The 13,720-nt window shown below is 41.9% G+C and overlaps 1 protein-coding gene across 2 annotated transcripts in view; it reads right to left on the bottom strand.

Moving 5' to 3' along the window:
• rnf32 (ring finger protein 32) overlaps positions 1-13,720 on the bottom strand; it is a 28,926-nt gene that overhangs the window by 1,647 nt on the left and 13,559 nt on the right. Inside the window, exons 3-6 of one of the 2 annotated variants that reach the window (XM_033044358.1) lie at positions 12,191-12,333; positions 10,237-10,269; positions 7,515-7,639; positions 6,735-6,843 (exon numbers count right to left, since the gene is read on the bottom strand). In XM_033044358.1, coding sequence (XP_032900249.1) covers positions 6,735-6,843; positions 7,515-7,639; positions 10,237-10,269; positions 12,191-12,333 — 410 coding nt within the window. The remainder of the gene's footprint in view (positions 1-6,734; positions 6,844-7,514; positions 7,640-10,236; positions 10,270-12,190; positions 12,334-13,720) is intronic. The other variant, XM_033044365.1, reaches the window with a different exon arrangement.

The raw sequence follows: 13,720 nt of genomic DNA, 5'->3' as shown, positions 1-13,720 counted from the left end.
CATGAAAACTAGGAACATTTAGAAGTACAACTAGTTTTAGGTGGAAGAGAAAGGCAGGTATGGTAACAATAAAGGTCTCTCACAGGGTGGAGACCTGTAGAAAGAGCCAGTGATGTTAATGAAGTCCCAGGATTGGGGGATGCTGTAGGATTGGTCAAGATAAGTAACTGCAATGCGTTTGGCAAAGCTGCACCCGGCAGCCACTGGTGAGGATGGTGATGGAGTGAATTAATTTCTAGGGCAGTGGATGTGATTCCAGTGAAGTGTAATGCCATGTCCTGTGCGTGGCTGAATGTGCAGGCAAAGACCATTCAATCTGAAACGTCACCCATCCACGTCGCCAGAGATGCTGCCATACCCGCTGAGTTACTTCAGCACCTTAGTATTCCATCACAGTCCTGACTTGTGCCTTTTGTTGATTGGTTTTGGAAATGCTGGGAGGTGAGTGACGCTCAGTCCCAGACCACTGGAGAAAGAGCAATAAACCCGAAGATTGGTAAAAAAAAATAACTCCATGGTCCTGCTTCCCTGAAATTTATTGCTTTTCCAATCTTCGGTGCTTGTGCAGCCCTCCCTGATGAACGTCCCTGATGATTCAATGCTCGCTTTTGAGCAGAAGGCCAACAGGGCGATGACATCTGTCCTGTCATAGGCTAGAGTGTGCCTCTTCCTATGATCACAGTTGCATAAGTTAGATCGGCCTTCCTGAGGATGAATCCATGAAAAGCAACTGGCACAGACGGAGTCTCTGGCCACTTCCTTAGGAACTGCGAGGATCAACTAGCGGGAGTGTTCACGGACAGCTTTAATCTCTCCCTTATCTGTTATGAGGTACCCACCTGCTTCAAGAAGACCACTATCCTTCCTTGGACAAAGAAAAGCATGAACCCGTGCCTTAATGATTACTGTCCAGTGGCCTTGACATCCACTATCATCAAGTGCTTTGAGAGGCTGGTTACTGCATAATTCCAGCCTGCCTGAGCTACTGCAGTTCACCTACTGTCACAACAGGCACGCAGTTGATGCCATCTCCCTGGTCCTACACTCATCTCTGGATCATCTGGATAAGAAAGTCGCCTATGTCAGGCTCCTATTCATCAACAATAGCTCTTCTTTCATTACCATTGACCCAAGAAAGGTTAACTCCAAACTTGTTGAACTTTGGGACGGCTCTCCCCTCTGCCAGGGGCAGAAATCGCTATCAAAACAACGGACGCGGGGGGGGGGGGTGGTAGAGGGAGACCACGATTGGGGTGGGGTGCTCAATTGTGAGTCTGTCACACCCCTGGTTGGTGACAGACTCCGAACTCCAGCAACAGCAGCTTTACCCGCCTAGAATTGTGGGGCTTGAATCGGCCCGGTCGCGGGGCCTTTCATCGCACGGCGCGGCTTAAAATTGGCCGGTGGGTGCTTCAACATCGGGAGCCTCAATGCAGCAGTTTGATTTTAAGCCGCGCCAGGCGATGAAAGGCCCCACGAACGGGCCGATTCAGCCCTTAGAAAGCGTCTGATACCCGCTTGAATCTTTCAAAAGCTACAATGTCATAAATAACACTTAAACAAATAAAACTGAAGCAAATAAAGGCAAACAGAAGAACCAACCTTGGATGGGGGAGAGAGAGAAAGATGGGAAAAACATACTAAATAACGTGAGTGACCGTGAATGAGGGACTTACCTGCAAGCCAGCCAGGAAACACGTTTGACCGGAGCCCTTAATGACCTGACCCGTTTAAATCCGATACCTGTTTAAATCTTTCCCATCCACCAAAACATCCAATTAGGTCAAATGGTACCCGCATCAGACAGCTTTAAGAAATTCTCCGTGAATACCTACTGCAATACTTGAAGGTCAAAACACAATTGGTGACACATCATGTTAATATGATGTTAATACAGACATTTAACAAGCACTTAACAGTGACATCCCCACTGTCTTGCAGAAAGCTGAGATTTTAATAGATTTTTGGTGCCATGCAAGGGTGAGTCCTTAGCCTCCTACTATACTCCTTATACACTCCCAACTGTGGCCAAATACCAATCCAACTCAATCTACAAATTCACAGACAACATCACCGTAGTGGGCCGGATATGGAATAATGATTAGACAGAGTACAGAGAGGAGATTGAGAATCTTGTAACAGTGTCAAGACAACTACCTCTCCCACGCAGTCAGCAAGACAAAAGTAAGTAAGTTGATTGGCCAATTATTCATATACAAGGAATTTGCCTTGGTGCTCCGCCCACAAGTAACAACATGACATACAGTGACAGTTACGAATGACTCAGAAAACACTAAACATAAATAATAATAAAACATTTATGATAAAACACCATTGATCAAGCATGTGAACCAACAAAATACCAGATCAAAGGGAGGCTACAGATTTTTGGCTGTTGATTAGAGCAACCACTCATGGATAAAAACAGTGTTTATGTCTGTCTGTGGCAGCTTTGACAATCCGGAGTAGCCTTCCAGAGGGAAGTGATTCAAAGAGTTTGTGGCCAGGGTGAGGGGTCAGAGATGATCTTGCCCGCTCGCTTCCTGGCCCTTGCAGTGTACAGTTCATCAATGGAGGGAAGGTTGCAGCCAATAACCTTCTTTGCTGATCGGACGATTTGCTGCAGCCTCTACGTGTTGTGCTTGGTGGCTGAGCTAAACCAGACTATGATGGAGAAGGTGAGACTCTACGATGGCCGTATAGAATTGGACCATCATTGCCTGTGGCAGATTGTGCTTCCTCAGCTGCCGTAGGAAGTACATCCTCTGTTGTGCCTTTTTGACTGTGGAGTCAATGGTAGCCCCCCACTTAAGGTCCTTGGAGATGATGGTTCCCAGGAACTTAAAAGACTCCACAGATGTGACTGTGGTGTTGTTGATGGTGAGGGGAGGGGGAGCTCTCCTAAAGTCTACAATCAATTCCACTGTCTTAAGAGCATTGAGCTCTAGGTTGTTGCGACGGCACCAGGACGCCAGCTGTGACACTTCCTGTCTGTAGACAGATTCCTCCCCATCCTGGATCAGTCCAATCAGGGTTGTGTCGTCCACAAACTTGAGAAGCTTGACAGAGGCGTCTGTGGAGGTGCAGTCATTGGTGTAGAGAGAGGAGAGGAGAGAGTACGCAGCCTTGCGGTGCTCCTATGCTGAGTGTTTGCGCGTCCAAGATGTGCTTTCCCAGCCTCACATGCTGCTCCCTGTCTGTCAGGAAGCTGGTGATCCACCAACAGAGGGGTTCAGGCACAGTCAACTCAGAAAGTTTGGAGTGTAGTAGCTCAGGCACAATGGTGTTGAATGCAGAGCTAAAATCAACAAACAGGATCCTCGCATAGGTCCCCTGGCGGTCCAGGTGCTGTAGGATGAAATGGAGGCCCAGGTTGACTGCATCATCCATAGACCTATTGGCCCAATATGCAAACTGCAGAGGGTCCAGCAGGGAGTTTGTGATATTTTTCAGCTTGGCCAGCACAAGCCTTTCGAGTGTCTTCATGACTACAGAGGTCAGTGCGACAGACCTGTAGTCATTAAGACCAGTAACCCCTGTCTTTTTGGGTACAGGGACAATAGTGGAGACTTTGACGCAGGCAGGGACAGTACATGTTTGCAGGGACTGGTTAAAAATGTTTGTATATACCGGTGCCAAAAGAGATTTTGATTGACTTCAGGAAGCAAAGCATCACACATATTCTACAGTACACAAAGGGTGTCTAAATAGAGATGGTCGAAAGCTTCAAGTTCCTAGGAATAAATATCACCAGCAAATTTGTCCTGGACCAGCCACATCAAAGCTATCTTATCTGGCAACTAAACGGTCCCCTCATTAGCTAGAATGTGGTCCTGACCTCCTGTCTACCTCATTGCAGACCATTGAACTATTCTTAATCATACGTTATCAGACTTCAATGTTATATTGTGTTGTGCCCTTTATCCATGCACTGTGGACAACATGATTGTATTCATGTATAGTCTTTGACTGGATAGCACATAACACAAGCTTTTCACCGTACCTTGGTACATGTGACAATAATAAACTAAACTAAACTGAACATTCATGATCATTGTAAATTGACTGACAGGAATAAGGCATATGAGACTTTGTTAGTAGTAAAGATTTCAGGTTGTGGCTGGGGTATGGAAGACACTGCCAGAGATTTTTTTAAATAGCTTAAAAATAGCTTAACAATTTGGTGGCAACCCTTATCCAATCAAGCTGCAATTGGAAGATTTTCCACGTTTTTTAAATGACTTTCATGTGTTATTTTTAGTGATAAACGTGAAGATAAAATAATTCTGATTTATTACTATTTTCACATTAGAAACACGGCAATATAAAGTTAATACACAATCTGCCAATGAATGTCCAAATGAAGAGCAAGTTGGTGGACATTGCTCATTTTAGAAAACTTTCATTTAAATGCCAACAAATTGGTTACTAATGTGTTGACCTCCAGTACGCCTCACAACTAAACTTAAAATAAACAAGGAATTTACAACGTATCAATGAAGATAAGACTTGACTGGTTTAATATCTTCTTAGTCACACTGTTCAAAACCTCTTCAAGTTAGTAACAGATTGTTTGCCATCTCTGTGTGATAAAGGAAGCTTCCCGACTAAGCAAACCTCAAAACCATTATACTGTTTGGTGAGATTTAAGTCAAAATTGTTCAAATCATGAAAACAAGGCTGCTTTCCTTTTGTGGGAAATAAATGAAGCTGAGCAAATTGTTTCACAAAAGACCCAACTTACCACCTTTTAAAAACATCCATACAACCAGCAAAGCTGCTGATAATATGATGCATTTGAATAGATTTAATTGCTGCAATAAAAGGCCATACTTCAATTGCATGACATTTGTACGAAGATTTTATAGATAAAGATCAAAGAACTGTACCATGAAGCACCCTACATTCCAAGGAACACGTCTCCCTCGTGTAAACATTCTTGTATATGGTATTGGTATAACAAAGTTTCAGTGACCTTTTAGGCTACTTTGATCTAAATTATTAAGAAACTGAAATGGATAACTGGAAACTACTGTATCACCACCAGAAACTGTCAAGTTGTCTGAAACTCTTTGATTTTACTTGTGTTTAAACAGTATATTTTCAAATCACAAAATCCAATGTTATAAATGGTTTTACATGTAAACCTGCAATTTTGTTGGCTGGCCAGACTTTAGAATTGTTTACTTACTGTATTTGTTGTCCTTATTCAATTTTTTGAATTTTAAGACACTAAACTAACGTTCTGAATATTTTTTATTGCTATGTTTGGAGAATGACACCCCAATCTGGCTGCACTTCTCATAAACATGTCAAAGAAAATAGTATCATTAGTTTTTCTTCATTTAATTTTCAAGCAGCATATATGATCACCTGCCACAAAATAATTCTTATCACTGTCAAAGAACAATTGACACCTACGTTAATCTAACATTCTCAAACTGCTTTAGAGTTCAAATACAAGTCTGGCAAATGCCACGACCCTGTTGAAATTCAAACCTGGAAGTTCATTGGTTTAAATTGCAGTATTTCTGCACTGCAAAGCGATCGTACTTCAGTGATACCTCATTGGTTGTGGGATGTGAAAGGTTTAATATAAATATAATTCCTTCATTGTATGCTCTGGCTATCCTATCATTTGAAAAAGCGCCATTTATTTTACTATGTTATGAGTGCTAGTTCCTTCGGTGGCAGGGCTGATAAGGAGATAAAGGTGCATTAGGTGATTGGCTGATGAGTGGAGATGGTCACGGGGTGAAATGGAGACAAGGGTATCAGCTGGGTGGCACAGTGGTGCAGCGGTAGAGTTGCTGCTTTACAGTGCCAGAGACCGGGTTCAATCCTGATTATGGGTGCTGTCTGTACGGAGTTTGTACATTCTCCCTATGACCACATGGGTTTTCTCTGGGAGCTCCGGTTTCCTTCCACACTCCCAAGACATACAGGTTTCTAGGTTAATTGACTTTGGTAAAATTGTAAATTGTCCCTAATATGTTGGATTCTACTAGAGTACGGGGCGATCGCTGGTCAGGGAGGACTTGGTGGGCTAAATGGCTTGTTTCCATGCTATATCTCTAAAATCTAACGTAACAACAGCAACAATGTAGGTCTGGAACAGAACTGTGCCTAGATCTACTGAGCTTTCATTCCACCTGGATTGGCTTTCATGCAGATTTCCTACAGTTTCCTTTAAAGTGTAAAGGAAAATTGAATATCTGCTTGGAAACTTAGCCTCTTATGTTAGCGATGAACTCTCATATCATGACTGAAACCATAACTGTTTTCTTTACAATCTATTTACCGCTGCACTCATCAATATAACTACAAATTGCTTTTTGCTTCCGTTTTCCAATACACTGAAACCTGCTTAATCTAGTGATGTATTACTCCATCTTTTTTATGGACTATATCCCCTGCATCTATGCAGAATTTAAACAAAATTTGTGTCACGCTCTCTGGTCACTATTTATCTTCTGGTTTAGTGATCAATAATTTATATCATGCTTTCAATCATTTGCTGAGCTGAATTAGTGACATTGGTGTTTAATCATACCTTTGACCAGATAAAGATTGTCCAAATACTTTAATTTTGCCATGAATGAAAACTCTTCTGTTATCTAGTCATCTTGAGTGAGGATTGAACTCAGAATCTGAAGTGCCAGTTGTTTCAGGTGGTTGTGATTTATTGCTTATGTACAGTAACAATTATGGAGAAAGGAGAACTTATCATTGACCTTGTCTTCATAGAATCTCTGGCGTAGTCTCTTGTCTTTTGGAGGTACCGTCCGCCTCAGTTGCTTGTACCATTTGCGAACAACATATCCCCGCCAGTGACTCTGAATTCTAGGTTAAAGTGTAAACTTGTTAAACCAATGTAAAACTAGCACTTCAGAACCAAGAGATTGTCATCTAAATGTTTAATCTGCCAACAGAGTACAACACTAGATTCTGGAAGCAGAGAGAGATCACATTGCAACAATAATTTCACGTGTCTAAGTCTCCTGAGGTGAAATTAGCTATCAGTGGAGGGGGGTGTCATTAAATGTTTCAAAAGGCATTGGACAGATAGATACGATCAGTGTAGAAGGATCCAGGCTTAGTGCGGACAAATGTGATTACATAGGCAGGCATCATGGTTGGCATGAACAAGGTGGGCTGAAAGAGCCATTTCAATGCTTTATGATTTTTTTTTTGCGTTTTATTGTTGATTTTGTGAGCTCATCAGCCAAAAAGGTGAAAATCTCTGACGTACAAACATCCATCCAATAATAAATTTGCACATCCCCAAAGTAAAGTTTCCTTGCATTCTCGAAAGAAGCTCCTTTAGGCTTCTATCTATCCCATTGTGCAGTGTTGGAATAAAGGTTACTCAGTTTACCCTAACAAATAAATAATGATTTCGTTTTGTCTCAATTGTACTTGGCCAATTTATTTATGAACCCTGATAACAAAAATTGAGGTTTAAGAAGTTCTGATAAATGATTTTAATAGATAATTTTTATCAAATAAGATACCTTATAGCACATTTCATCCTGAAGAGACGAGCGCCATCGTGGATTACTCTGGTTTGGTATTGTTCCTTCCTACACATGGGACAACTCTTTCTCCCAGAGAACTTTTCAAAGGCTTGCAAACAAATCTTCAGGTATAAATAAAAAGTAATACGTTAATGATTGCATACAGGGACTCTTTCCTTGCATTAGTTATTTTAACATTCAAAGTGTTTGTTTTTGTCGTTTTTTTAAATAGCATGCTACAAGTAGATCAGAGGCTGGATATTCAGTAACTTCAGTGCTGTTGTGTGTATCATTCTCAAATGCACTGCAGTTACATACCTGGGCAACACTTGCACTACTTCTTAAACCCTCAACACAATCGTCTGCAAGTCACAAACTATTCTGATTTGGAAATATTACCACCAGTCATGCATGATTAAAGTGATTCCAGAAGGTGGCCCACCAATACCTTCTCAAGGGCAATTAAGGATGACAATAATTCTTGTCTTCAAACTGACTTCCAGATAGAGACATACAGCACGGAAATAGGCCCTTCGGACCAACTTGCCCATGCTGATCAAGATGCCCCATCTATACTAGTCTCGCCTGCCTGTGTTTGGCCCATATCCCTCTAAACCTTTCCTATTCATGTACCTGTCCAAATGTTTCGTAAATGTTGCTATAAGCACCTGCCTTAACTACCTCCTCTGGCACCTCATTACATATACCCACCATACTCTGTGTGGAAATGTTGCTCCTCAGGTTCTTATAAAATGTATCCCCTTGCACCTTAAACTTATGCTCTCTGTTTCTTGATTCACCACTCTGGGTACAATACTCTATGCATTTACCCTATCTATTTCCCCTCATGATCTTCCACACCTCCACAAGATCACCTCTCATCCTCCTGCACTCCAAGGAATAAAAGTCCTATCCAGCCAACCTCTCCGTATAGCTCTGGCCCTCAATTCCTGGCCACATTGTTCGGTTAATCTTCTCAGGACTCCTTCCAGTGTAACAACATCTTTCCTGTATTAGGGTGACCAAACCTGAACACAATTCTCCAAATATTCCAAGATCATGGAAAACTAGCATATTGAAAAAATATCCTCTCTCACCTGGATTTTTATTGCTTCACGTTTCCCACCCCTGAGTTACTCAGTAATATCAATGACCAGTGAGTTTTATTAGGTATTCACAACAAATATGATTGGTCTTTATTTGACTCTTTTTAAATCTTTTTTTTTTTCTTTTTTTTTCAGCTTTATATACTGAGCTTTTTTGTTATTTATTGTGGGTTTTACAGAGTACTATGTTTACATATCTGTTGTGCTGCTGCAAGTACAAATTTCATTGTTCCATTTTGGGACATACAACAATGAAACACTATTGAATAGCCTCACTCTGTGCTGCAATAATGATATGAAGCAGTTCTGTTTTAGGAGATTAGTGGGCAAAATTAGGGCACGTGGTATTGTGCTGACATGGATAGAAAATTGGTTGGCAGACAGGAAACAGAGTAGGGATTAACGGGTCCCTTTCAGAATGGCAGGCAGTGACTAGTGGGGTACCGCAAGGCTTGGTGCTGGGACCGCAGCTATTTACAATATACATAAATGATTTGGATGAAGGGATTCAAAGTAACATTAGCAAATTTTCAGTTGACACAAAGCTGGGTGGCAGGATGAACTGTGAGGAGGATGCTATGTAAATGCAGGGTGACTTGGACAGGTTGGGGGAGTGGGCAGATGCATGGCAGATGAAGTCTAATACGGATAAATGTGAGGTTACCCACTTTGGTAGCAAAAACAGGAAGGCAGATTACTATCTAAATGTTGTCAAGTTGGCAAAAGGGGAAGTACAACTGTATCTGGGGGTCCTTGTTCATCAGAATATGAAAGTAAGCATGCAGGTACAGCAGGCAGTGAAGAAAGCGAATGGCATGTTGGCCTTTATAACAAGAGGAGTCAAATATAGGAGCAAATAGGTCCTTCTGCAGTTGTACAGAGCCCTAGTGAGACCACACCTGGAGTATTGTGTGCAGTTTTGGTCCGTTAATTTGAGGAAGGACATTCTTGCTATTGTGGGAGTGCAGCGTAGGTTTACAAGGTTAATTCCCGGGATGGCAGGACTGTCATATGCTGAGAGAATGGAACGGCTGGGCTTGTACACTCTGGAGTTTAGAAGGATGAGAGGGAATCTCATTGAAACATATTTTGGACACGCTAGAGGCAGGAAACATGTTCCCGATGTTGGAGCCCAGAACCTGGGGCCACAGCCAAGGGGTAAGCCATTTAGAACGGAGTCGAGGAGACACTTTTTCTCACAGAGAGTTATGAATCTGTGGAATTCTCTGCCTCAGAGGGTGGTGGAGGCAGGTTCTCTGGATGCTTTCAAGAGAGAGCTAGATAGGGCTCTTAAAAATAATGGAGTCAGGGGATATGGGGAGAAGGCAGGAACGGGGTACTGATTGGGGATGATCAGCCATGATCACATTGAATGGCGGTGCTGGCTCGAAGGGCCGAATGGCCTACTCCTGCACCTATTGTCTAGTGTCTATTCTCTGGGGTATTTTTCAGGTAGTTGTCGGTTAAAACAAAAAAAAACAAAAAAACAAGCACTACTATTCAAGCAAACCCTGTATCTGGAATGTAATATTTCCTCCAAGTTATACAAATTGGCAATTATATATTTTTTAAATGGGTGTACACATTATTTCTCTTCAATCTATTGTACGTACCCTGTGAAAAACATGTGAGCAAGACAGTAGAACCTGTGGCATAGAACACAAAAAAATGTCTGTATATTAATTTGTCATTATATTAAATAAGCTCATAAAGAACATCCCAATTAAATATGTTAATAACATGCACTGGATAATGTTTCCCTTAAATTATTCCCTCCTTAAAGAAATGATCAGGATTCTTAATGATGAAATAACAACATGATTTTAAAAAACAAAACAATTTTATCATCTGTGTGATCTTTGCAAGATTGTGCTTAATGCTTTGTCTAGTTACCCTAACAAGTTGATGGGTTATTGATTTAGAGTCATGCAATGTGGAAATAGGCCCTTCGGCCCAACTTGTCCATGCTGACCAACATGCCCCATCTACACTAATCCCACCTGCCTGCATTTGGCCCAACTTATCCTGTCCATGTAACTGTCCAAATGTTTTTTAAATGTTGAGATAGTACCTGCCTCAACTGCCTCCTCTGATTCTTGAATGCCACTAGCAGGATTTGGTATAACTGTGTACCTTGATGCGTTTCCCCAAGGGGAAAGATTGGAGCACATATGGCCGAACAAGGTTCGGGTAGAAGAAAAAGACACAAATTGTCGGAGTAACGCAGCAGGTCAGGCAGCATCTCTGGAGAACATGAATAGGTAACGTTTCAGGACTGACCTTTCTTCAGACTGATTGTGGTTGGGGGGAGGAGAAAGCTGGAAGAGAAGTGGGGACAGGACAAAGCCTGGCAAGTGATAGCTGGATTCAGGTGAGGCGAGTTTTCGATTGGCAGATGGTTGGACTATAGCAGCTTTCTTTCCCTAAAACGCATTTGTGTACTGCTGAGTGTTTTTACCAATGTAATTTATTCACTGGCATTTTCTTTAATGGTAGCAGCTCTTAGATTTAGTGCCACATTATTTAAAGTTAAAATTTCAAAGTTATATTTTTGGGAACTTGCTTTACCCGTATTATTATTTTCAGGCTTCGACTTCGCAATGCAGAGCCACCGTCAGGAACCAAGGGACCAAAGCTGTTATCGTCTCACATACAAACTGCTGATGACGAGTGATGTGATCTTGACAGCTTGGCCCAGAAAATATTCTATCCTGGGCTCTGGCAAAGCAGAGTGACCAAATGGCAGGACAAGAATTGCGAGGAACACACCTGCTTTATGTGACTCCATGAACAAAACGTTAAAATATAATAACATGGCTTCTGATGCAATTCTCTCAATAATTTGTCTGACTGAAGGAATTTTTCAATAATCTTTTGGCAATAATGAACATATTTAACCAAACTTGTTTTGGGTGACGACCAATGAAGGCCTCGTGTATTTCATACTGTTTTTAGACACAATGCTGGAGTAACTCTGCAGGTTAAGCAGCATCTCTGGAGAAAGGTATAGGTGACCCTTCGGGTTGGAACCCTTCTTCTGACTAATACTGTTAATACTGTTTATATGAAATTCACTATTAACTAGCACTTCCTACACCACTAGATGGCATGCCAGATAGGTGTGGGATATTCCCTCAAAGGACCAAGTGAGGAAATATACCAACATTTTTTCAGATGGATCTGCTTAAATTGCCCAATCTTTGAGCTCCAATAGGGGTTTATTGATAAGCCCAGCTGGTATTGATTTTGAGGTGGAGAAAGACATTTGTTGGCAAATTGGTCTGAAAGGGAAGATAAAATAAATTCCCAAATAACTCATTCTTTTTGTTGTAATGAAATCAAAGCAAAATACCTGAAAGGTTAAGCGATCACAACAGAATAAAATAATATTTATTTACACAATGCAGGGAAAAAGATATCTTGGGATGTAGATGCATTCTATTCAATTCTGTATATAACTATTTCGAAGTACATAATAATTTAAATAGTATCTGTGACGATTTACGTGGCATTGTGCTCCTCTGGTATTGTAAAATGTTTTGCTATGCCATTCTTCAATGTGCTTACTTGTTGTTTCATCCCAAATTCTTCTCTGCATATGGCGCAAGGCTGTGCTGAATCTCCCTGTTGCAGTGATCTCTTCTTCACTAGTTGCCACTCACTTGCTGTCAAAGCTGCGTTAGGTGCCTCGACCAAACCCATTTTCTGAGCTGAAAGGATCAAATTGATAGAACAAATTCTGTGTCTCTACATATGTGAGCCTTGAATTCATTCAAATATCTTGGTATTAGACAATGAAAGTATTTAAATTTAATTTACCCATGCAGCATCTAAAAATATTCAAGTGCCAATTAATCATCAGATGTTTAATCCTCATTGAGGAAACAACCTATTGATGGAAAGTAAATATATTTCAGTTGATGTCCAAGGCCAGCAAGCAATTTGGCCCTTTGGATCTGCTTTACCATTCTCTTAGGCGATGGGTGATCTTTTGTTTCACTTTCCTGCACAAACCTTATTCCACTTTTTCTCTATACTGTACATTCCCACCAGTTCTTCGGCTACTCGACACACTTGAACCCAATGCGCACTGGTCAGTCAACATGTCTTTAGGATGTGGGAGGAAATCTGAGCAAACTGGTGTCAGATCCTCGCCTGGATCCAAATATAATAAACACGCTTCAAGGACGCTGAACATAAAAGGATATGGAATGATAAGCAGACCGAATACACCTGAGCCAATACGAAGCACATTGTTACCAAAAGGTCCATGGGAAGATGTTGCTGGAGATGTTTTAGGCCCACTTACATCTGGAGAGTCATTTGCTACGTACAAAGAATTTGATTTGCCACACAGTCATATCAATAAAAAGCAACAAGACACACAAAATACATTTTAACATAAAGATCCACCGCAGTGACTCCTCCACATTCCTCACTGTGACGGAAGGCGAAAAAAAAGTTCAATCTCTTCCCTTCTTTGTTCTCCCACAGTCTGGGACATCGAGCCTTCCGTTGATGAGACGTAGCTGGCGGTCGGGCCCTCCGCGTCGGGGCGATCAAGTTCCCGCATTGGGGGGGATCTTAGCTCCCCAGGCCAGGCAATCGGACCCCGGGTTGGGGCTAGTCGAACCTCCTGCGACTTTGGAGCTTCCCGATATGAGTCTCTACCTGAGACTGCGAGCTCGTCGATGATGGAATCCGCAAGCCGCGGTTGAGCATCGATCCCAGGCAAGGATTCGCAGGCTCCGATGGCCCCGCGGAAAGTCAGTCTCAAGCAAGGCGTCCAGATCCATGATGTTCGGCTGCAGAGCGACCGGAGATACGATCCGGAAAACATTCGCATCTCCAGCATGGTAAGAGTAGGTATGTTACAATACTTACCTTCAGCGGCGCTGCAATTCTGCCACTGGCCGTGTGCGAGATTTTGGCGCGTTTGAGGGAGGGGCGGGATTAAAACGAGGTTTTCTCCGACCTGGTCCTGGATTACATTTTGTTGGAGTGCAAGTTTTTGCTGAAGAATCGTTCCGACGGCCGTTCTGTGTCTTTTTTAAAAAAAGTTTGCCCAACAAGTTAATCGCTGGAGTGATTTTAAAA

This window comes from Amblyraja radiata, chromosome 2 (assembly GCF_010909765.2).
Source record: "Amblyraja radiata isolate CabotCenter1 chromosome 2, sAmbRad1.1.pri, whole genome shotgun sequence".
Classification (NCBI taxonomy): domain Eukaryota; kingdom Metazoa; phylum Chordata; class Chondrichthyes; order Rajiformes; family Rajidae; genus Amblyraja; species Amblyraja radiata.
This window is presented reverse-complemented; position numbering and strand designations above follow the sequence as displayed.